The 24,845-nt window shown below is 40.0% G+C and overlaps 1 protein-coding gene across 4 annotated transcripts in view; it reads right to left on the reverse strand.

Annotated features, from left to right (window-relative positions):
- NPNT (nephronectin) overlaps positions 1–24,845 on the reverse strand; it is a 101,940-nt gene that overhangs the window by 59,398 nt on the left and 17,697 nt on the right. For 2 of the 4 annotated variants that reach the window (XM_063458380.1, XM_063458382.1), the window contains exons 2-3: positions 20,129–20,229; positions 14,096–14,149 (exon numbers count right to left, since the gene is read on the reverse strand). In XM_063458380.1, the coding sequence (XP_063314450.1) occupies positions 14,096–14,149; positions 20,129–20,229 (155 nt within the window). The remainder of the gene's footprint in view (positions 1–14,095; positions 14,150–20,128; positions 20,230–24,845) is intronic. The other 2 variants (XM_063458381.1, XM_063458383.1) reach the window with 1 other exon arrangement.

A 24,845-nucleotide genomic window follows, 5' to 3' on the forward strand; every position in this document is an offset into this window, starting at 1 on the left:
CATCATTGACCCATGAACCTGGAAACACTCAATTCCAAGTCCTTCCCAAGTCGATTAGGGCTATGGATCGCTGTGGTCTGTTGCCGCTGTTTGTTCTTAATCCTCTGCCGGCGTGGGGGTATGTGACAAAACCCCTGTTTTGTAAATGCCAGAACCCTCTATTTATCCCTATTTCGTTCCCTTCTTAAAAACCAAACAAACTACCAAACAGCCAGACCACCCGCAACAGAAGTGTGCAGCTCATTAATCGCCCAGAAACTGCGGTTAACCACATCTATTTGACGAACGGCTGGGTGCTCGCCGCTCGATTGAACGAACACGTGGCGGCGGCCATTTTAAACTGACGAACGCCCAGCGGTGTTTGGTCGTCGACCGTGTGGAACTATTTTCGCCCACAATTTCACATGAACACCGTTGGGACTATCAAACTTCCACCTCTTTCGTCTCCATTTATACAAACGCCGTGTTGTTCGGTACATTCAATATACGAACAAGACCGACCCTAGATAGCTAAATCCATGGAGCCAATTTGGGACATATTGCAAGCGAACAGTTGGTGAACAGACTAGCTCCATGGCGTTTGAACTGTGTTCGTGGGATCTGAGCGCTGTTCGGTTAGATTGAGTGCTTAGACCCAAGCTATCTGGGTATATGTCGAATGTGTGAGTTCCGTTCGGTAAAATAAAACATATATTTTAATGTATTTTGTTACTTTTGTAAAATGGAAATATTTTCTCTACCTGGAGATAATTGAGTTTACTACAGACACTTAACCCAATTATCTCCAGGTTAGAGAGGAGGGATTTCACTGTTTATGTGGGAGTGTTTTCTATTCTACTGTAAAATGATTGGTTACTGTAACTTGTGTCTCAGTCCTCCACAAGGTCCTTGTGGGAGTATCCCTTGCTGGAGGGCCGGCATAAAAGGCCGAGCTGTGGCCATCAATAAACAGATCGTTTTACCCCTTCATTTAGTCTGGACTCATGTTTGGGGGATTGAGAGCTATAATCACTATTCTGCTCTACTTCAGCTGGGATTTTGGGAGACTCTACAAGGATCTCTCCTACCAGGATAATAGGATCCGTTACAGGGTATAACCCTGGTGGCCATCGGCCTAGGTGGGTAAGTGTTGCAGGAGAGGGAAGACAATCCCTTGTGGTGGACCAGTACCTGAGGAAAGCCCATCTCTTCCTTACCTCCTTCTTGATGCTGTATCCGATCTGGCCCAGAAGTGCTGAAATATCGCTTCTCTCAATAGGGTCATTCTGGTCTTGTTGATGCAGTTTCGATGTGCCCCCTTGATATGAGATATAATCCACCATTTTGTGAGTGGTGTTGTGTTCCATTATGGGAAGCGGTAATTAAGGTCCAATGAAGAATTGTATTGGTAGTGGGTGCCAAGATAACCCATGCTCGTCTGGGGGGGGGGATTGGTAACAGGACACTGTAGAGTCTCTGCGAAGAGGCAGAACCTTGTGGGACAGGAGACCAGATGCATCTCCTGCTCGACACCCTCACCAGGTCCTGCTGATTTCAACAGCATGATCCAAGGCTGGCACTTTGTCTTATGGAACCAGAACGTTCCGGACGGTAAAGATCAGGAAAGTTGCTGGCTGTGCGACTGGGAGTGCTGTAAATCAAGGTATTTTCTTGAATTATACGCTGGATGAGGAGATATCTCAGTATGCGTCTGGTCAATATGAAGCTCAGGCTCTGCCCCCCCTGAACACATTCTTGATCTCAAATGGTTCATGTATAGTTTTGCATAGGAACAGGTCACATTGGACTCCATCACACTCCCTCCATTTGTTGGTAAGTATTATCCCCAAACATGAAACAAATTGCAATTCAATATGACATCTAACAATGTCAACAGACATTCATTGTCATTGTTCAAAATAAAGCATTGTGGGGATATTCCTTTCATAAGGTCTTTGGTCTACTATTTAGGATCATTTCAACATCAGTGCGATTGGATAATCGCATCATACAGATATGCCTCATTAAATAATTTTGTACGTGAATGCAATTTATTGTGAATTGTGATGAGCAATCACAGTTTATTGCAGAATTGGTTTGTAGCTTGGCTTTTTGTAAATAAAAGAGAATTGTAATAATCTAAAATGAATGTTGAGAATCACAGGAAACCTAAAGTCCGTTGTCACTATAAATGCTCAGAGTTCAGCAGTAAAAGATAATAACCAATTAGAGAGCAAGTGATTTAGGACATGGGTAATGGAATCTCATCATAAAATTTAAAGGCATACTACAGTTACCAGTACAACTACAGCTTTCTGTAGTTGTTCTGGTGTCTACTGCCTCTCCCTACAGGCGCCTTAATGTAAGCCACCTACACTCTGGTATGGAGTATCCTTTTAACCGTATCATGACTAATGCCATGTTTGTACTTTTCTGATGTGTCTGTGCTACTATAATTTAATGCTTTCCCTTAAATAGCACCCATATATAATATATACCAATTTGTAGAGGACTATCTCCTTGTGAGGTAGTCCAGTAACAGCCAATTGACAGCTGATCCCAGCATGCACTGTGGCAGCCAGGAATCAACCTTCAATCACCCCATAGGACGGCAGTGACAGCCACTTAAATCTGTTACTGGACAGCCTCAAGAGTGAGTTAATAATATTATTGCAAACTTATCTGCTGATTTTTAAGAGAAGAAGAAAACAATATGCTACTTGCACAAGTATTCAAACCCCTCATATTAATATTTAGTAGAGCCAATTTTTGTTGTAATAGCAGCTTGAAGTCTACCTGATGTGAACACTGGCTGACAGTATTTTCATGCTCATTGTTCTTGGTAGGTTTGCTCCAAGTGATCCAAATTGGTTGTATGAGGCTTCTAGACTGCAATTTTTATGTAGTGTCACATTCTTAACCCCTTAATGACCAAACTTCTGGAATAAAAGGGAATCAAGACATGCCAGACATGTCATGTGTCCTTAAGGGGTTAATAGGATTTAGATCACGTCCCTAGGACACTGTAGGATATTCACCTTTCTGTTCTTGAGCCATTGCAAAGTTTCTCTTGCTTTTTGGTAAGAATCATTGTCCTGAAATGTCAACTTTATCCGAAACTTTAGTCTTGTAACAGACTGAAAAAGGTTCCACTGCAGTGTCGTCCAATTTTACTCCATTAATTCTTAATTTAACATCTTATAATATTCCCCGGCTATTCTGATGTCAATTCCAACCTTCTTTTCTCACTGAAGGGATATTGTTAGAAGTGCGGGCAGTGTTTTGTTTGCACCACACATTGCAGTTTGAATTGTGCCTAAAAAACTCTGTCTTGGTCTTATCTGATCACACAACCTTTTCCCATATCTTTGTTGAACCAGTTTTTTTTTTTTAGCAAATTCCATGTGGCTAGGATCTCATTCATGACCTCTTACCCAGACTGCACCACATCCGCTAGTCGACAGCCTTAAAACCCCTCACAGACCTGACAAACAGAGACACCCCATCTGTACTACAAGCTCTCAAGTATAGACACCTTACTAGCTATACACACACGATCCCTGAGGGTCAGGCGCTCACACGAGGCCTCACTGTGTTTGAGGGTGTGTGTATAAACCCGGCTCCCTTGACTCACAGGATATCCTTTTTGTATTCCCTGTCTCAAACAGAGTCCTTTTCAGAGACTCTGAAATTTATGTGTAAGTGGGAAACCACACTGGGAATGACTAACTGATGATGACTGGGAGAAGATTTGCCACCTGACACACCAATGCTCCACTTTTAGCAGAACACAAGAGACAGCATATAAATTGCTTACACAATGGTATCGCACACCTAAATTTCTCCAGATGATCGACTCAGAGCAGTTGGAGCTCTGCTGGAGGTGTGGCGAGGAGACAGACTCGCTCTTTCACATTTGGTGGAAGTGCAGACTCTTTCTGGAAAGGCATCCACAGGACTCTCCGTCCCCCTTAGAGCTGGCCCCGATGCCCTTGCACCACCCAAGCAATCCTAGATCCCGATATAAGAAATCAATGTCCATTCATATCCTCAACGTGGCCAAATAAGTCGCACCACAGTTTTGGAAACAACCTGTGACTCCCCCACTGAGGACTTGGTTCACTCAGATGGAGGATCACAGAGTGACAGAAAAACTAGACATGCCTCAGATGCAATAGCTAAATACACAGAGATATGGTCTCACTGGTTGGTAACCACAGCTGACTCCCGCTTTACCACTCAACTTGAGTAAAGACTGACTGCCAACTGGACAGTTGTGAATGACAGTCACCCCTTTCTCCCTTCACCCCCCTTTATTTTATTTTTTTCTCTTCTGGTTGTTGTCCTACCCACACCTCTGGGTAATATGAGAACTCAAAAGAAAACCATATGGGCATGCACGCACACTGCACTGCTGACACTAGAGAAAAAGAGACCGACCCACTTAACACCCTACCCACACTCGATGGAGAAGAGGGAAGGGAGAGGACGAGGCATAAAAGCAATCTACTGTATATGTTAAGTCAATTGTTATCCTCTCTTTTCTGTTCGTTAACTGGACCTACATGCCCACTGACTTTATACATGATCATTCTCTCTACTTTGATACTTTGACATTTGATTTTCACTGTCTTATAAAGTAGCAATAATTGTTCTAACACCTCTGTTATGTCATGTTCAGTAAACTGATTGTGGACTTGCGAGTCTCATGGTCTTATTGTAATTTCGTAACTCATACTAAAAATATTTTTACGTGAAAAAATAAAATTCCATGTAGCTAGTTTTGAGTCCTGTCATCCTCCAGTACTGGCCAGTGTATGTAGAGTTATTGGAATTGTTGCTTGGTGCACATTTACATCAGTTTAAGCCACTGACCTCTGGATCTTCTTTTTAGGGACTTGTGGCCTAATTTTATCTTCCCTCCTAAGTCTCCATGCTTGGTTGCTGAATTTTAAAAGACTACCTCTTCTTGTTGAATTGGTTGCTGAATTTGAGAAGACTACCTCTTCTTGTCGGTAGTGTTTGGGTGGTGTAATGTAGCCTCCACGTCAAGACATTTGATACAATACTCTACATTCTTACCACTGTAGAGTGCTCTTCCTTCATCATTGTTAGAGCTTTTCTTCAGACCTGCAGCCTGACAAATGATCCTTATCCAGAATGGGACTTTTCTAATGTTTCACAGCTAGCGGGCAAATGTTAGGCCATTGTATTCCCTTCAGGACATTTTTTTTCAGGAGTATAAACATGGAGTCCTTAAATATTTTTGCAAACAAAATATTTGTTTATTTTATTTATATATTTAGCTTAAAACCAATGTAATGTAAAAATTATTTTTGTATTTTAAATATTTTTAGTTAAAGTATCACACAGAAAAAGAGTTCCATATGTTGACTATGTTTTTCAGCAAAATGTAAAAACTGGTCAAGGGTCTGAATTTTAATTTATTTACTACAATAATGTATGTAAAAATGTGTTCGTAAATAGCCTAATGTGTCGTAAATGAAATTTTTACAGGATGTAAGTAGTAACGTGTTAACGATAATAACAGGATAGTGTTTAGCTTGGTATTTATTAAACATCAATTATATTTTATTGTATTCTAATATACAATTGAACTTCCTGGTCAGCAACATGACATGTGCACAGTTTTGTAGGCAGAAATAATTAAAACCTTGTGAAATCAATAAGGGAGCACGTTGACTATTTTTGATTTTAGTGTCCAGATCCTATGTTCTCGGTTCTACAGTGCTTACATTTCTTATAAAGGGAGCAATGCGTTCCTGTCCAAGAGCTCTCAAAGGGAAACTATTTTTATAAAGCATATTGCTTGTAAAGTTACTCTCCAAGGAAGATTTACTGCCTATCAGTGGCTCTCAAGCCCTAGGACAAGACATATATGTATATATATCCACACTATTTCAGTGGATCCCCAATGATTGGAATAGGCACATCAAATTCATCAGGCCTCGATGATTGACCAAAATAATTTGCTTATTGTAGCGGCAATGCCTTGCTAAATGCAATGGGGTCCCTCTTCTGACACTAGGAGGAGTTTAATGATACCAACATGGTATTTTGCTGAATTTATTTGCTATATACAGTTAAGGAAAGGGCACCGATTTAATTTGACAGTTAAAGAATAAGCCACTGGCCCATTTCAATGTATTATAAAGACAATTTGATAAAAAGTAATGACAACATTTTTAAAAAAAATCCCTTCAGAGATAATTCTCATAGTTTCTTCCTTCTCCAGCGCCCTCAATATCATCCAGAAAGCCTCAATATCATCCAGAAAGTGTTAAAATATGTCAGTCAATCCTTGTCCTACACAGCTTTCACTGTAAAATTCATGGTAATACAGTCATGGGAAAGAGAAAGTACACCCTTTTTGAATTCTATGGCTTTACATATTCGAACATAATATGAATCATCTGTTCCTTAGCAAGTTTTAAAATTAGGTAGATACAAACGCAGATGAACAACAGAGCATTACATATTACACTGTGTCATGACTTATTTAACAAAATGAAATCCAAAATGGAGAAGCCATTTGTGAAAACCTAAGTACATCCTTACTGCTTTCATGTGAATTAAGAGGTTAAGTAGCAGACAGGTGCTGCTAATCAAATGCCCTTAATTAATTGATCATCAGTAAGTATGCCGACCTCTATAAAAGTAAAAGTTTTGGCAGTTTGTTGGTCTGAAGCATTCAGGTGTGTGTTAAAGGAGCACTATAGGGTCAGGAACATAAACATGTATTCCTGACCCTATAGTGTTAAAACCACCATCTAGCCCCCTTGTCCCCCTCATGCCTCCCTAAATATAATAAAATCTTACATGTATTCAAGTCTGGAGATGCTTGCTTTGTCACCGTTTCCTTTAGACCTGCCCACTGCCTGCTGACATCAGCAGAAGTGGTAGCCTGATCCAATCACAATGCTTCCCCATAGGATTGGCTGACACTGACAAAAAGGCAGATCAGGAGCAGAGCCAGCACAATTCAAACACAGCCCCGGCCAATCAGCATCTCCTCATAGAGATGAATTGAATCAATGAATCTCTATGAGGAAAGTTCAGTGTCTGCATGCAGAGGGTGGAGACACTGAATGTTTGGATGCATTTTAGGCAGCCATGACCCAGGAAGGATCTCTAACAGCTAAGGTAATGATTCTACTCACCAGAACAAATTCAACAAGCTGTAGTTGTTCTGGTGACTATAGTGCCCCTTTAACACAATGCCATGGAGGAAAGACATCAGCAATGATCTCAGAGTAGCAAATGCTGTTGCCCACCAAACTGGGAAGGGTTACAAAGGCCCTTTCCAAACAATTTAAAGTCCACCATTCTACAGTGCGAAAGATTGTTTAAAAGTGGAAAACATTCAAGACAGTTTCCAATCATTCCTGAAGTGGACATCCCAGCATATTCACCACAAGGTAAGGCCTTGCAATGCTCAGACAAATTGCAAAAAAACACAAGAGTTACATCTCAGACTTTACAGGCCTCAGTTAGCAAATATTAAAGGTTGTGACAGTACGATTAGAACAAAATGGAACAAGTATGGTTTGGGAAGGGTTGACAGAAGAACATGGCAGCACAGCTTAGGTTTGCAAAGTTGCATTTGAACAAACCACATGACTTCTGGAACAATTACCTTTGGATAGATGAGACCAAAGTGGAGATGTTTGGCCATAATGCACAGCGCCACATTTGGTAAAAAAAAACAAACAAGCACAATGGTGGAGGGATGATGACTTGGACTTGTTTTGCAGCCACAGGACCTAGAAACATTGTAGCAATTAAGTTGACCATTCACCCCTCTGGATACCAAATATTCTAGAGTCAAATGTGAGGCTATTTGTCAGACAGTTAAAGCTTGGCCAAACTTGGGTCATGCAACAGGACAATGATCCCATTCATACCAGCAAATCCACAACAAAATGGCAGAGAAAGGAAAGAATCAACGTGTTGCAATGGCCCAGTCAATGTCCAGACCTCAAATTGATTGAAATGCTGTGGCAGACCTTAAGGGGGCTGTGCCTAAACAAATGCCAGCAAACCTCAATGAACTGAAGCAGCATTGTAAAGAAGAGTGGGCCAAAAATCCCCCACAACTATGTGAGAGACTGATAAAGTCATACAGAAAACGATTGCTTCAAGTTATTGCTGCTAAAGGTTATTCCATAAGCTATTGAATAATAAGGTGTACTTGGTTTTTCACACATGGGTTTTCCATTTTGTCTTTTGTTTACCTAATTTTAAGATATGCTAAGGAACATTGTCATGTCCTGATATGTAAAACCATAGAATTCAAAGAGGGTGTACTTTCTTTTTCCCATGACTGTATATTCATGTATGTTTTCTTACCATCTGATATCTGCTAAAAAAAAAACAGATAACACAATGTCAGATACATGTTATACTGCTTGTGTCTCAAGTTCATTTTAAAGAAAAATAAATTTAAAGACTTTTCTGAATTCACATAAAACAAGCAGTTTCAGCAGAATAACCACTACATGCCGTTGTGGTGTTTATGGTGGTAGTAAACTTTGAGTATCATCCCCTGGTTCTGGTTCAACCTATCAACGCATTAAAGAGTAATGAGATCAACAAAGGGGATCTCAGAGACCCCAGCATGACCCCCGCTCTCCATATTGCTAACATGGGTTGTTCCACCTTGGTAGTCGCAACAAAAATCCTGTTTATGTCTGGAGAGTATTGATTGGCTTGTTGTATTTGGCAAGTGGGAAATAGGCCACGGTGCCATATGGGCACGCAGATACCTTTGAATCGCTCATCATGATTTGATTATATAGTGTTTCTGTCACCTAGACCACCAAGCTTCCAACAGTTAATACATGATTTTAATGTACAGAATAATTCTGTTGGAGAAGGAAATGTACAACAAATTTTAAATATCAAGACTGATCGTTATCTCACAGCTATGAGATTAAACTAGTACTTCTTGGCCAGCTTCTGCAAAGGATCCTGACCTGAGCATTACAGAAAAACTCCAACCACTTTCGCCACTTCCGTCCACTGTAATTGTTATATATTTACTTAACAGTTCTTATAGAACGCTCTTATACTAAATAAGATTGGTAATTATACAAACACGGGATACATATTTACATATTGAAACAAACGGAAAATATGTCACTCCTTTTTAGCATTATTTGACAACGTTCCTGGGTGACCTTACCATATCTGAACTTCTCCAGCAAAAGAAGCTGGGTTGCTCTATAGAACAAAGCAGGACCATGCTCATTGACTGAGCAACAGTTGAGTTTTCTCAGATGATAACTGTGCATCTGCATCGGCTGTGCTTTGCTATTCAGAGCAGTCAGATGCAGCATAGGCACACAGGTGGGCTAAGTAGGTTGTCAAACTCTGCTAGAATGGTTTGATATCGTATCATGGGACAATGCCACAACACTCCTGGCAATATAACCTTTACAGTAGTGATTAATATGCTTGGAGTGTTCCTTTAATAGTTGGCAGCCACACCTGGACACAAAACTTGGTAATAGCCACTTCAGCTATTAGTGCAAATACCAAGCTCACTCTGACTCCCCATACTGTACTTTTTTGAGCTGTGTATTTTGTCAGCACAATATGAAAATCTTAAAATCCAGTAACTGGATGTTCTGAGGAATAATACAGAACATACAAGCATGTTTACCGATTTCACAACATAGCTGGCACATCAGCTCAAGATCATCAAATCAGACATTCCTGATACGAACAGCGAAACAGATTGGCCGCTCTTTATGAAAAGCCACACATTTTACTTATTAGTTCTTAAGGACAGCTTTATGCTTATCACAAGCATTCTTTAAATTAATTTACTGTGTTTAAGTCTTTCATTATTAGGATTTTCCAGGTATCTTACCATGTATGTAACGTTTGTGCATATTATCAACACGTGGCTAAAAATACTTAAAGGATCACTATAGGGTCAGCAACACAAAACATGTATTCCTGACCCTATAGGGTTAAAACCACCATCCCCCTGGGCCCTTCATGCCTCCATAAATATAACAAAACCTTACTGTATTCAAGCTTGAAGCTGTAGAATTGCATGCTGTTTGCCTCAGAAAAACAAGCTGTCTGCTGACATCATCAGAAGTGGTAGCCTGATCCAATCACAATGCTCCCCCATAGGATTGGTTGAGACTCACAAAGAGGCAGATCAGGGGCAGAGCCAGCATGATTCAAACACAGCCCTGGCCAATCAGCATCTCCTCATGAATCAATGAATCTCTATGAGGAAAGTTCAGTTTGGATGCATTTTTGGCAGCTATGACCCAGGAAGGATCTCTAATAACCATCTGAGGAGTGGCCAGTGAAGTTATCACTAGGCTGTAATGTAATGTAAACACTGCTTTTCTCTGAAAAGACAGTGTTTACAGCAAAAAGCCTGAAGGTAATGGTTCTACTCACCAGAATAAATTCAATAAGCTGTAGTTGTTCTGGTGACTATAGTGACCCTTTAAAGCAGCTCTGTCACCTTTGATGATCTTTGTACATTTTGCCAAGACCCCTAATGTAACTTTCCTGCTTTGTGTATAGAGAGGTCTGGGGTGCAGTGAATAGGTATATATACTTTCATAAAATTATCCGCTGCGGGTGCCATTTTCTTTCTTCACTTCCTGGCACATCAATCTTGTGCAACGCAACAAGGACACTAGCATAGAGGAAGTCTTGCGATCTAGACCCTAGCATAGACCAAGTCTTGCGATCTAGACCCTAGCATAGACCAAGTCTTGCAATCTAGACCCTAGCATAGACCAAGTCTTGCAATCTAGACCCTAGCATAGACCAAGTCTTGCAATCTAGACCCTAGCATAGACCAAGTCTTGCGATCTAGACCCTAGCATAGACCAAGTCTTGCGATCTAGACCCTAGCATAGACCAAGTCTTGCGATCTAGACCCTAGCATAGACCAAGTCTTGCGATCTAGACCCTAGCATAGACCAAGTCTTGCGATCTAGACCCTAGCATAGACCAAGTCTTGCGATCTAGACCCTAGCATAGACCAAGTCTTGCGATCTAGACCCTAGCATAGACCAAGTCTTGCGATCTAGACCCTAGCATAGACCAAGTCTTGCGATCTAGACCCTAGCATAGACCAAGTCTTGCGATCTAGACCCTAGCATAGACCAAGTCTTGCGATCTAGACCCTAGCATAGACCAAGTCTTGCGATCTAGACCCTAGCATAGACCAAGTCTTGCGATCTAGACCCTAGCATAGACCAAGTCTTGCGATCTAGACCCTAGCATAGACCAAGTCTTGCGATCTAGACCCTAGCATAGACCAAGTCTTGCGATCTAGACCCTAGCATAGACCAAGTCTTGCGATCTAGACCCTAGCATAGACCAAGTCTTGCGATCTAGACCCTAGCATAGACCAAGTCTTGCGATCTAGACCCTAGCATAGACCAAGTCTTGCGATCTAGACCCTAGCATAGACCAAGTCTTGCGATCTAGACCCTAGCATAGACCAAGTCTTGCGATCTAGACCCTAGCATAGACCAAGTCTTGCGATCTAGAACCTAGCATAGACCAAGTCTTGCGATCTAGAACCTAGCATAGACCAAGTCTTGCGATCTAGACCCTAGCATAGACCAAGTCTTGCGATCTAGACCCTAGCATAGACCAAGTCTTGCGATCTAGACCCTAGCATAGACCAAGTCTTGCGATCTAGACCCTAGCATAGACCAAGTCTTGCGATCTAGAACCTAGCATAGACCAAGTCTTGCGATCTAGACCCTAGCATAGACCAAGTCTTGCGATCTAGACCCTAGCATAGACCAAGTCTTGCGATCTAGACCCTAGCATAGACCAAGTCTTGCGATCTAGACCCTAGCATAGACCAAGTCTTGCGATCTAGACCCTAGCATAGACCAAGTCTTGCGATCTAGACCCTAGCATAGACCAAGTCTTGCGATCTAGACCCTAGCATAGACCAAGTCTTGCGATCTAGACCCTAGCATAGACCAAGTCTTGCGATCTAGACCCTTGCATAGACCAAGTCTTGCGATTTAGACCTTAGCATAGACCAAGTCTTGCGATCTAGACACTAGAATAGACCAAGTCTTGCGATTTAGACCCTAGCATAGACCAAGTCTTGCGATCTAGACCCTAGCATAGACCAGGACTTGCGATCTAGACCCTAGCATAGACCAAGTCTTGCGATCTAGACCCTAGCATAGACCAAGTCTTGCGATCTAGACCCTAGCATAGACCAAGTCTTGCGATCTAGACCCTAGCATAGACCAAGTATTGCAATCTAGACCCTAGCATAGACCAAATCTTGTGATCTGCAAGATTTGGTCTGATTTCCACAGTCATAACCAGCACTTTAAAGTTATTAATTTTAGAAGACTCTTTATTCACCTAGGACTTATCAACATGTGGTACATGTAACCTAGTGGGTATGTGCCCCATGTCCACAAGGATTAGTGATGGAGGTACCCAGCAGCTGATCAAAAGATGCCTGGTCCAGTGCCGACTCACTCTGATGAGGGAACATGTGGTCTGCACCTAAGGTGGCTGCATAAAACTGTCAGCTCCTTTGCAGTCCTGGCACCCAGGGAATTACTCAAATGCTCAAGTACCGGCTCCAGGTAATTGTGACAACATATAACACACAAACAGATTTTGCCTCCCCACAAACAAATACGCACAACATATATGTAGAGATTGTAGCCGTATTACTCCAGTGATGTAGATGTAAAAAACAGATAAAAACTGTATCTAGTAATACCTTTTTTATTGGAGTAACATAATTTTTTAATGACAAGCTTTCAGGAGAACCTCCCTTTCTCAAGTCTGAAGCATTTCTTTGTCGTCTTGCTCAGAAATGAGAGTAAGGGAGGGGGTGACAAGGGAGGGGGTGACTAGTGACAGAGGGAGGGAGGGGGTGACTAGTGAGAGTAAGGGAGGGGGTGACTAGTGACAGAGGGAGGGAGCGGTGACAAGTGAGAGTAAGGGAGGGGGTGACAAGGGAGAGGGTGACTAGTTACAGAGGGTGGTAGGGGGTGACTAGTGAGAGTAAGGGAGGGGGTGACTAGTGACAGAGGGAGGGAGACAGAACTAACCAAAGTATGGACCAAAGCCAACACTAGTTACCACAGTCAGATCCCAACCCTTGCAACAAAATCCTCATTTTGTGAGGATGCTTTTTTTTTTATCAACAAGGACTGGGAAACCGGTCAGTGTGAAGATCAGGATAGCTGTGGCCAAGGCCAAATACAGGACACTTCTGGAAAAAAAAAATCTATTTTAGTCTGCAAGCCACCTGACACTTATTTGGAAGTTTATCTTCCAGCAGGAAAAGGCCTTAATCACACAGCTAACGTTACACTGGAGTTGTTTAAAGCCAAAAGCAATTTTTTGTAAGAATGGTCCATCCAGCGCACATAGCCCAATCCAAAGGAAATCTGTGGAAGGGCTTCAAACATGTTGCCAGGAATAATGGTCAAGAATAACAGCCTTCAGATGAGCAAAACTTGGCTTATCCTAAAAGACTCACACCTATACTTGCAAAGAGTGTTTGTTCTACCATGTTTTGATTATAATTAACTTTTATCTCACAATAAAAAGAAAGTTTGCAAGTTCAAAATATTAGGTACTTTGTGTAAAACGCTTACAAAATCCCATTAACATCCATTTTAATTCCAGGTTCAAGCACTATGTATTGTGGAAATATCCAAAAAAATAAATACTTATGCAGAACCCAGTAACCTTAGGTACAAAACTATGACGTATAGAAGTAAGAAAAGACAGTTCACGCTGTGTGGAATTCCAGTTATTCTGCATGACAGAAATGTATTATATCCTCGGGATGCTGAGAAATGAACCTGCTCCAAAGCAAAGGAAATTTCATGAAATGACATGTGAGGGTACGCAAAGCAAAACACATTCATTTTATAGTCTGGGACAGCACACGTGTGAAATAAACAATTGTTTTATAAAAAGAATATTCCTATTCATGCAATTGTATGAAAAATACAGATTTAACCCCAGATATGCTAACTGTAAATATGTGATTATCTTTTCTGTTGAGATATACCACCCGCATGATTTAAAATAAACATGTTAAGCTAACCTTGGGGGCGACACTTTAGGCTGACAACTCTGTGCCTTAAGACGTAGTAGTAAGCTGCAAAACAAATGTCCATATAAGGAATTGTAGATCTTTTTTTTTGTGTGTGTGTTTCCTTTGAGGAGGCAGGATTTGGGTTTTAATCAACATGCTACATTCCGGCAGCCTTAAACACATTCAGAGCATGTCTGCAACAAGAAAAAAATCTGGGACAGGTTTAAAAAAACAAAACAAAACAAAAAACAGCAAAATCATTTTTGTTTTACGATATTAATACACAATGCATGCTGTAACGTAGAACAGGTTAGTGAAATGGCATAGCACTGCTATTCTCCAACAGCCTAAAGTAATTAATATATATATATTCACATTTTTAAAATATATATACATACAAACTTTCAATATTAAAATTTTATTGAACCACATTCCATCGTTTGCTGCTTTACAATGAGTCACTTGCCACAAGTTTGCTCAGGTTTTATATGATTGCCTTGTGTTCGTGAAATTCACAGTAAAAACACAGATATTACTCCCAGGTAAAGTAATATAAAAAGCCATCTTTTTTCACTTCACTTGTTTTATAAAGAAAAGCTGTGTTTTAGTTTAGTTTTGCAATGTTTAAATGGTGTTATTTTATCATAATCATCAGATAAAATATGTAAAACACTATGGAGGTGAAAGCTCTTTTGAGAAACTTCAAACCCTGCGGAGTTCCAGAAAATATAGGAACTTTAATTGTGAGTATTTTTTCATTTTTGTTTGTTAAATTTGTAATGCATTATTTTTGTAATGCGATCTAGAATGCACCTTTAATTCAACAGTTCACATTCCTGACTCAACTCCGTAAACCCCAAATTGTGATGAACTGAAATCCGATCTGGGTCAATTAAGAAAAACAAAATAACTGATTTGGGAAAAAACTATCCAACTCCAGTAGAGTTATAGTTTGGCAAAATTCGCCTGAACTTAACCCTGTATTGTTGTGATACGGAAAAAGAATTGTTAAGTGAATACAACTCTTAAAACAAACATACTGCTCTAGCAGCAATGCAGTAAAGAAACAGAAACCTGAAAACTATCTAAACCTAATACAATGCTGGATTAAATCTAAAACACAGCCTTTATAAAACTTGGAAAAAAGCAGACTCCATGTAAATTCAGTGTTTTACAGCAAAATAAAGAGTGACCTGTTACAATGTATAAATCTATTTCAGGTAGAAGAAAAAACAGCCAATCGGACTGCAAAAGTAAAAGTAAACGCAATTATGTAGGAGTACAATGAAATGACGTTTTAATATTTTCCAGATTACTTTGCAAATAGCCCATCGTGGACACATTGTGACTGTGGTAGCAGTGCTATGCCATTTAGCTGTGTAAGGTAAGGGTGATTGTGAGAGCATCACAGTGCGTGTGAGTGCAGAGATAACCAATTGTCATTGCTAAACAGCCGCACAAGCATTTTGCACACTTTAACCAAAACAACAGCGGCAGCCGACAGCCAAGCAGTAGCAGCAGCATGCAGCATTACCCATCCTACTAGCAATGCCCCACACCTTATATGCATATGGGTTATGATGCTCAGGCCCCAAAAATATGTGACATCTCAAAGCTTGACTGTGTTCGCCAGCTCAGTGCATGGTTAGACATTAAATTCAAACCTATGAGTCCAGCAAGGCTGGGGCTAATCCATAAACTGTGGAGAACTGATACCTAACTGGCTATTTTATTCAGCTCTGCTATTTTGGCCTACAACTTGTAATTCCTTGGTCAGTTCTTCATAACCCTAGATTAGTGAAAATAAATCTGTTTGTACTGAACAGATCATGACAAGTACTATAGTATGGATGATGAATTTCAAGATAGTCCACCACACTGCCGCATGGAGGGCATAGACTGCTTTTAATGTGATTATCCAACAACACTGTTTTTTTTGTTTTTTGACTGGGATATAAATGTAATTATACATATTTACTCAGAACATGATTTGACAGTACAGCTAATTATACTATTGCCATTCATTGTAGCATCCCGTGGCCTAGAATCATGGGTTATGTCTCCATTGACCAGTTCAGCCATCCTCAAATGACCCACTTTTCGGAGGCTTTTGGCCTCACAATTCATAAAACTGCAATTATGAGAGCATGGGTATCTACAGGATAGGGAAGGTGGGTACATGTTTACCCCAGGAATATTTTATTTTGCATTGAATGGTGCCTAAGGTAGCATGGCATTGCCTTTATACCTTGCGGTTTTGCTCCCCCTGGTGTATTTTTTGTTGATACCTTTGAATGTGGTTATACTAGTTTAAGTGGCACTGTAAGCTGCTAAGAGCCCAGACACATATAGATGTGTAAAACAGATTAATCATAAAGTTAATTAATAAAATTAACATTACATTTACTAACACATGACATCGCCACTGAGTACAATGAGTCACAAGCCGATTTTGTTATCAATCAACTTATCATTAACTAGAAGGGAGAGCAATTTAAATCACCATTACTGTCTGAAAAAAAAATTTCTTCTTAAAAAAAACAAAAAACTTTAGTATATGTTTGTCATCTTGCCCTGCAGTTAGAGTTGCCTAGCGACCCATAATGAATGTCCTTTGGATACACAGTTTTCTCATCCTCCCACCTTATCTTGTTCAGTGCATTAACCAGGGAGAGGGTCATGCTTGTGTACAACTATAATTCAAAAAGGCAAAAAAGAGACACATTAAGGATGTGTGGGGAGCGAGAGTAGGACTATTCCAGGACATTTTATTCAACTCAAGACACATTAAGTGTTGTTTAAAAGAATATAAGTCTCAGTATTATTTCTATGAAAACGAGGTAAAGGGTAAAGAGGGAAAGGGGTTTGGGTCCTAAAAGTGACAGTGGTGTAATTATATATACTTTATTTTTTTATCTGGAAGATGCGTCAGGCTGGAGATGTGTTTAATTGCCACAGCAATTTTATATTCTACTTTTGCACACTCCCCAAGTCCTGTGGGTTTTTTTTGTGGCACAATGGCGTGCTTCAAGCCACCTCACAGGTTTAACATGAACAGATTGCCTTCAGGTTTGGAATCAGTTGACAGCAGTCCTTAAAATGTATCTTTTTTTTAATAAGTGTCAAGATTCAAATTGTGATTGGCATCAAGTAATTAATTAAAACTAATCAATTTGGCTTCATAAAAGGTTTCTCCCCTTAGTATGACTTGAAGAAAATGTGGCGTTTATAAACTGCTCATGAAGTTAAAAAGAAACATTTCCCAGGCATACCTACATTTTTTCTTCCATTGCCATGTCAGGAACCATTTGTCTAGAATCAGATTTAGATTTTCTGTGCATGGCAAACATGCAGAAATGTTTAACAGACCTCATTTAGCTATTTTGTTTCACATTTTTTAGTGTTAAATCAGATTTAGCTTGACTAATCCTACCATAACATTTTTTCACCTGGTGATAACCAGCTAATAGACATAGACCTTCAAGACAAAAAAATAAAAACTAAATTAAAAATATTATAAACAGGGACACGCCTAAATTGGTAATAGACATATTCAAATGGTTTGTGCTTTGAACTAGACAATAAATAAAAATAAACTGAAGAGAAAGTGTAAAAAGAAAAAAAAAAAAAAGGATTTTTAAAAATTATTATTAATATTGTTGAAAATGTATTATTCATTTAGTTGATTGATTTCTATTCCTGGACATGCTAAAATACATGCTATGTTTGAAAATTGAACATCCAGGGGAAGTAAAACTGCAGGGTTTAACAAAACAGATCCCTATATCAAATGGGGGACTATTTATATATATTTCCCCCTCAAAATTACTAGCTATGGAATTCAAATCCCAGCAATCACAGCCACAAGTACACTGGTTCAGACTAAAAATGATGGAAACTAATAAACATCAATACAGCCTTACTGTGATAAATTAAATATATTTTGTATGTAAATAGTTCTCGCATTTGTATATAATGAAAATATTAGACCTAAATAAGTTTAAATTATGAATATAATTTCACAATTACATCTACTTACAATTTACTTTTGTAATTCATTGATAAATTGCTACTAATGCTAAATGTACAAAGAACACTGTAATGATTTCTTAACGTTAATTTGCTTTCTTTTTGATTAGTAAATGCCTTTGTTATTCTCTTGAAGCTTCAAAATGCTTGCTCTACAATTCTGTCTATCAAAAAACGGTCACAAAATGTTTAGTGCTACATGCCACAGTGCTTAGCATATAACAGTTTCAGAGGCTAAATCTATACCTTTTTTATACTGCTATGTGTCAGGCTAAAATCTACATTTAAGGGAGCCTGTCTTCCTTTCTCCCCCCCACCCCCTCCCCTCCCAAACCATTAATGCTCTTTGGAAAGAACATACAGTTTAATCTATGGATTGTGCTAGCAGTTTTGCTAACAAATGTATAGATTGGGAAAAAATCCCTATTCAAAAATAGGTCTTTCTCCTACTTCTCAGACATGTATTCAGCATAGACTAGTGCAATGAATAAATACCATATATGTGATCACGTGTAATGTTTTGTAAACTGTTCATTTGATAAAGGCTTCCAGATTAAACACGGAGGGTCTCCTATTTTGGTATCCTCTAACTTATTATTTTTGCCTATTGAAACTTGGTATGTACTATTGTTTTTTTTATTAATGCAATATATACCTTTGATGGTCGCATATTGTGCTGTATTTTTCTTTCGAGTCTATTTTGCTTTTTTTTTTTTCCTAGTTTGCTTTGCTTGGATTATGTGACCCATGCATGCATTGATACTTTGTTTTGTTTTTTCTTTGATATTATACTTTCATCTATATCTATATTATATACATGTTTGTATTTATTCAATGAAGATCATGTAGTTTTCATTGGCTGTGCTCCTTATTCATTTATCATTTGTATATAAGTAACCTAACAGCAAAGTGTTCCTTTTTAGGACCTAGATCCTCCCTTACTATGATAAAGTAGCAGATATGCTCAGGAAATAGGCTGACTGGCTTCAGTTAGTAAATAAGAAGAGGGATTGGGTTTAGAAACTGGGATTAAAGTTAGACATTGTGAAATTGCAGAATGGGCAGAGCAAAGCATTCCACATCGAAGACACAGCCATGGTTATGCCCTTATAACCCTACCCATACGTGCCCTAGTTAGCTTATCAAAAAGAGAAGGACTTGGCTCCAAAATCATTTCACCAAGACAAGGGTTTGGCGAGATCCTTGAACTCCTCTCCCATCCTCATTCCTCCTCAAGTCTGTGTGTGACAGTACAAACAAAAGTAGTTTTTTCCCTCATATATATATATATCAAACCAGATATTTCTGAATATTTTCCCCCTGTTTGGTTATTTAACATAATTAATCGTTTTTCTTTGGTTTATTGTTGGGGCCTGAGCAGTAACCCTTTGCCTTGCAGCTTGAGTAATAATAATCATGAGTAATTATAGCATCACTTAAGGAAACAAATCACAGTTGGGGCCGAAAACATACTGCAACAAAAACAACTCATTATACTACTACTGTTATACTTTAAGTGCCATGTGTTACAATATCATACAATATATAGTTCCAGTATAGATCATCTTGTCTGCTCTGTGGAATGAGCCATTTGCCATGAGGTTAACAGACACACTTTAAGTTCTAATTTAACCAGTTTTGTTAAGAGAAAACACAAAAATGAAAATCTGGTAAGAGATAAGAATGTGAGCTTTTTCCTTCATTAGTAGGTCTACAATTCTTGATATTTTATCAAACAAGCAATGCTATTCCAGAAGACACCTCCTGTTAACAGACGTAAATATTCTATCACATACAGACAAAAAACACTTAACATTACATAGGATTCCACCAAACATATTGCCCCACTTTAAGGGCAAAGTGTCAATGTGTATGTGTCACCACTTCAAACTTGCACGTGCAAAGCCCCCGTTATTAAATAAGCCCTGCTATAGTGTATGAAAGCTATTAATGGATATTTAAAAGCTCCTCATATTTGGCAAAAAAAAAAGCCCCAGCATTGGTAATACTCACGCTGACACTGATTGAAAGACTGGCGAGCCCATCCCCAGCAGCAATCAATCCTGCTACCATATCGACATAGTCCCGTAGAGGAAGCAACTTGCGTGGGCCACCTGTGTAAGGAGACATACATACACACATATCATGACATGGACAACTAGTGTAGAAGCAACATAGTAATTCTGTACATGTAGGGCTTATGTAAAGCATGCAAACCATCAACTGTGTGATTTAATGCCACCCAGTCATGTAAACATTCCAAAGGTATGTCTACAGGAAAACTACATACCAATATGCTATGCTGAACATTTCAGGGGCATTTAGCGAAGTGTGCTGCATAACTATTTTGGCCAATTTGTTAATTACCCTGTGAGAAAAAAAAAAATATGATTGCCGTGTCGTTGTCGTAAAAGGGAAACCATTACTGCTCTGGAAAATACACCATTGAATAAAACATTGAAAATTATCTATAATTTAACTTTTTTTTGTGACTTCATTTTCTTTTACAGATTTTGGCATATGACAGAATGATCCATTCCACCCTCTGGCATCCTGATTCATGTAAATGGAACTTTACCAGATCCTTCTCCTCGTTGTGGACAACTGCTCCTCTATCCCACTATATGTCCCACTGTGAGAAAGAACATATCTTCCCTGCAATGGGCATCCATTTGTAGCAAGCTACACTCTTTTCCAAATTACATGTTTGACACACTGTTACATTATACAAGTTCTCTACATTACACGATAATAATTCCTTAAACAGACATCTGCTTAACTTCTAGATTACTGAGCCAGGTGTCCCCACTCTTTACCGATGGTTTACTAAAACCCTAGAGATGCTTGGGCTAGAGGTTCTCAATGGCTTTCTATGATAGAACTCCAGTTTTCTCCACTTTCTGGCAGTACCGTCTTTATTGCGGTGCAAATGGGGCAGCTGCCTCAGGCCTAGTTACTCATGGGGAAAAAGAAAAAAAATCTCAGGCACTCACGGTGATATGTTAAAGCAGCTTTAATGGATACGCAACGTTTCGACCTGTACTTTGTGTCTATTTCTGTTTGTGTGTGTGTGTGTCAATATGTCTGTCAGTGTATGAGCACTCAAATGGCAGATGAAATTTAATGTTGAAAAATGCAAAGTTATGCACTTCGGCGTAAAGAATACACAAGCAACGTATACCCTTAATGGAAGCGAATTAGGGATAACAACACACGAAAAGGACTTGGGAATTGTTATAGACAACAAACTATGCAACAATGTGCAATGTCAATCAGCAGTGGCCAAGGCCAGTAAGGTATTGTCATGCATGAAAAAGGGCATTCATTCTCGGGACGAGAATATCATTTTGCCTCTCTATAAATCACTGGTAAGACCACATATTGAATATGCTGTGCAATTTTGGGCACCTGTTCTAAAGAAGGATATCATGGCACTAGAAAAAGTGCAGAGGCGGGCTACAAAATTAATAAAAGGAATGGAACATATCAGCTATGAAGAAAGGTTAACAAATTTAAACCTATTTAGTTTAGAAAAACGTCGCCTGAGAGGGGATATGATAACATTATACAAATATATTCGGGGCCAATACAAACCATTGTGTGGAAATCTATTCACAAACCGGACTTTACATAGGACACGAGGCCATGCGTTTAGACTGGAAGAAAGAAGATTTCGTCTAAGGCAAAGGAAAGGTTTTTTTACTGTAAGAACAATCAGGATGTGGAATTCTCTGCCTGAAGAAGTGGTTTTATCAGAGTCCATACAGATGTTCAAACAGCTACTAGATGCATACTTGCAAAGACAGAATATTCAAGGATATAATCTTTCAATGTAGGGTAATAACTGCTTGATTCAAGGATAAATCTGACTGCCATTCTGGGGTCAATAAGGAATTTTTTGTCCTAGCTTGTTGCAAAATTGTGCTTCAAACTGGGGTTTTTTTTTTTGTTTTTTTTTTTCTCTTTTGGATCAACAGCAAAAAACAGGTGTGAGGAAGGCTGAACTTGATGGACGCAAGTCTCTTTTCAGCTATCTAACTATGTAACTATGTAACTATGTAACTATGTATGTATCTGTGTGTCAGTATGTCTGTCTGTGAGAGTGAGTGTGTCAGTATGTCGGGGCGTGTATGAGTATGTGTGTGTAGTATGGCTGTCTGTGTATGTATCTATAGGTGTGTCAGTATGTCTGTCCGTGTGTGTTGGTGTCAATATAGCTGTGAGTTTATGTATCTGTGTGCGTCAGTATGTCTGGGTGTGTATCAGTATCTGTGTGTGTGTATTATGGCTGTCTGTGTATGTATCTATATGTGTGTCAGTTTGTCTGTGAGTGCATGTATATGTGTATGTCAGTATGTCTGTGTATGTATCTGTATGTGTCAGTGTATGTATGGGTTTGTGTGTGTGTGTGTCAGAATGTCTTTTTGTGTGTGTGTGTGTCAGTGTGTCTGTCAGTATGGTTGTCTGTGTGTCTGTCAGTGTTTGTGCCAGTATCCATGTCAGTGTATGTATCTGTGTGTGTCAGTATGTCTGTCCGTGTATGTGCCTGTGTTTGTGTGTATATCAGTGTGTGTGTCAGTATGTCAGTCAGTGTATATGCCTGTGTGTGTCAGTATGTCTGTCAGTGTATTTGTGTGTGTCAGTATGTCTGACAGTATAGGTGTCTGTGTGTGTGTGTGTGTGTGTGTGTGTGTATGTAGGCAGTCTGCGTATCTGTGTATCTGCATGTGTGTCAGTGTGTGTACCTGTGTGTATGAGCATCTGCATGTGTGTCAGGTTGTGTTCCTGTTTGTGTATTGGTGTGTCTGTATCTGTGTCAGACTGTGTTTATGTGTATCTGTGTGTATGTGTATATGTGTATATGTACATACATCTCAGCATTCAAACACCAACACTACATACAAATAGACACCTGCATTCTAACTTCAACACTACGTACAATCACACTCCTGCATCCAAACACCAACACTATATACAAATACACTCCTGCATACAAACACCAAAACTACATACAAATACACTCCTGCAGTCAAACACCAACACCACATGCAAACACACCTCTGTGTTAAACACCGAAATAATATATAAAAACTCCTACATTCAAAAAGCAACACTTCACATAAATGCATGCGTGCTTTCAAACACCAATACTGCATACAAACATACCCCTACATTCACACAAACATACTCCATACAAAAACATGTTTACATTTAAAACAAACAAACATGACTCAGTGCTAAAGACAACTCTGCAAGCATTGGGAAGTGTGTGTGTGTGTCTGTATGCAGTCAGTGTGTGTATGAGCATATGTATGTGTGTCAGGTTATCTGTTTGTCTGTAAATGTATCAGTGTGTCTGTATATCTGCATGTGTGTCAGTGTATGTCCCTACATTCACACAAACATACTCCATACAAAACATGCTTACATTCAAACACACAAACATGGCTCAGTACTAAAGACAACCCTGCAAGCATGGGAAAATGGTAGAGCCCCAGCTGTCAAAGCATTGTTGGAGTTGCACGACAGATAGGGATCTACCTTTTGGCCAACCTTGCCAATCCTTACACCAGCGCTTTTTCTACTTTAGCTCCACCACTGCTTTGGGGTGGAGGGCATGACTGCATGCCAAGGAGTGGGGATGGGGGGGCAGTATCCAGGGGGCACAAGCAAATGCTTGTCTAGGGTCCAATTGGTATTAAAGATGGCCCTTGTTTCTTGTTCACCTGAATGGACATCCAAAAAGGAGCTGGAGGCTCTAGGGCTAGTTCATGCCCAAGCCCAGTTGTCCCTTTTTTTTGCTTTTGCAGGATTGAGGAATAGTATGATCACATGCAGTGGCGTACCTACCACGGTCGCAGCTGCAACCGGGCCCCTCACTCCAGGGGCTGTCTGGATACCTCCTGAGTGTCTGACAGGAGGGGAGAGCTGTACTGCTCCCCTCCTGCCTGTGTGTAGCGTGGCCGAGCAGTCTGTCAGGAAATGCTCACTAAGAGAGCACTTCCTGTCAGACCGGGATGCAGCACCCCTTGTTCCTCTTGTCATAGAGGGGCCCAAGAGGTGACCTGCTGGCCACCTAATGGACCCCCAGCAGGCGGCCGTGTTCCCGGGAGAGGCGGCGAGGGAGCGGTGTTTTCCCTGCTCTGCTCCCTCACACACAGTTTGCTGATGCCTGGAGCCGGAATATGACATCATATTTTGGCTCCCGGCATCAGTAGACAGCCCGCGCAGCGTGAGGGAGCAGAGCAAGGAGAACACAGCTCCCTCGCCGCCTATCCCGGGAACACGGCCGCCTGCCTCACTGAAGCCCCACTGGACCCCAGGGACAGATCCACATCATCTCTCCAGGTAGGGAGGCTGGGTGGACATTTTTAAATTTTAAAAATATGAATAATTTTTGTGTGTGTCAGAGTGTGTGTGTGTGTGTCTCTGTGAGTGCATGTGTCTGAGTGTATGTGTGTGTATGTCTTTGAGTGTGTGTGTATATGAGTGTGTGTCTGTTAGTGCATATGTGTGTTTTTCTATGTCTGTGTGTGTGAATGTATGTGTATCTGTATGTATGCATGTGTGTGTGTGTGTGTGGGGGGGGAGAGTAGGGATGTATGGGGCAATTTTCGCACCGGGGCCCCGTGGTTTCTAGTTACGCCTCTGATCGCATGATCATCTCTGTATGATTTAGTAATGGACACATAGAAGAGGAACGGGGTAATGATAGTAGGGATTCCACATT

This window comes from Pelobates fuscus, chromosome 6 (assembly GCF_036172605.1).
Source record: "Pelobates fuscus isolate aPelFus1 chromosome 6, aPelFus1.pri, whole genome shotgun sequence".
NCBI lineage: Eukaryota > Metazoa > Chordata > Amphibia > Anura > Pelobatidae > Pelobates > Pelobates fuscus.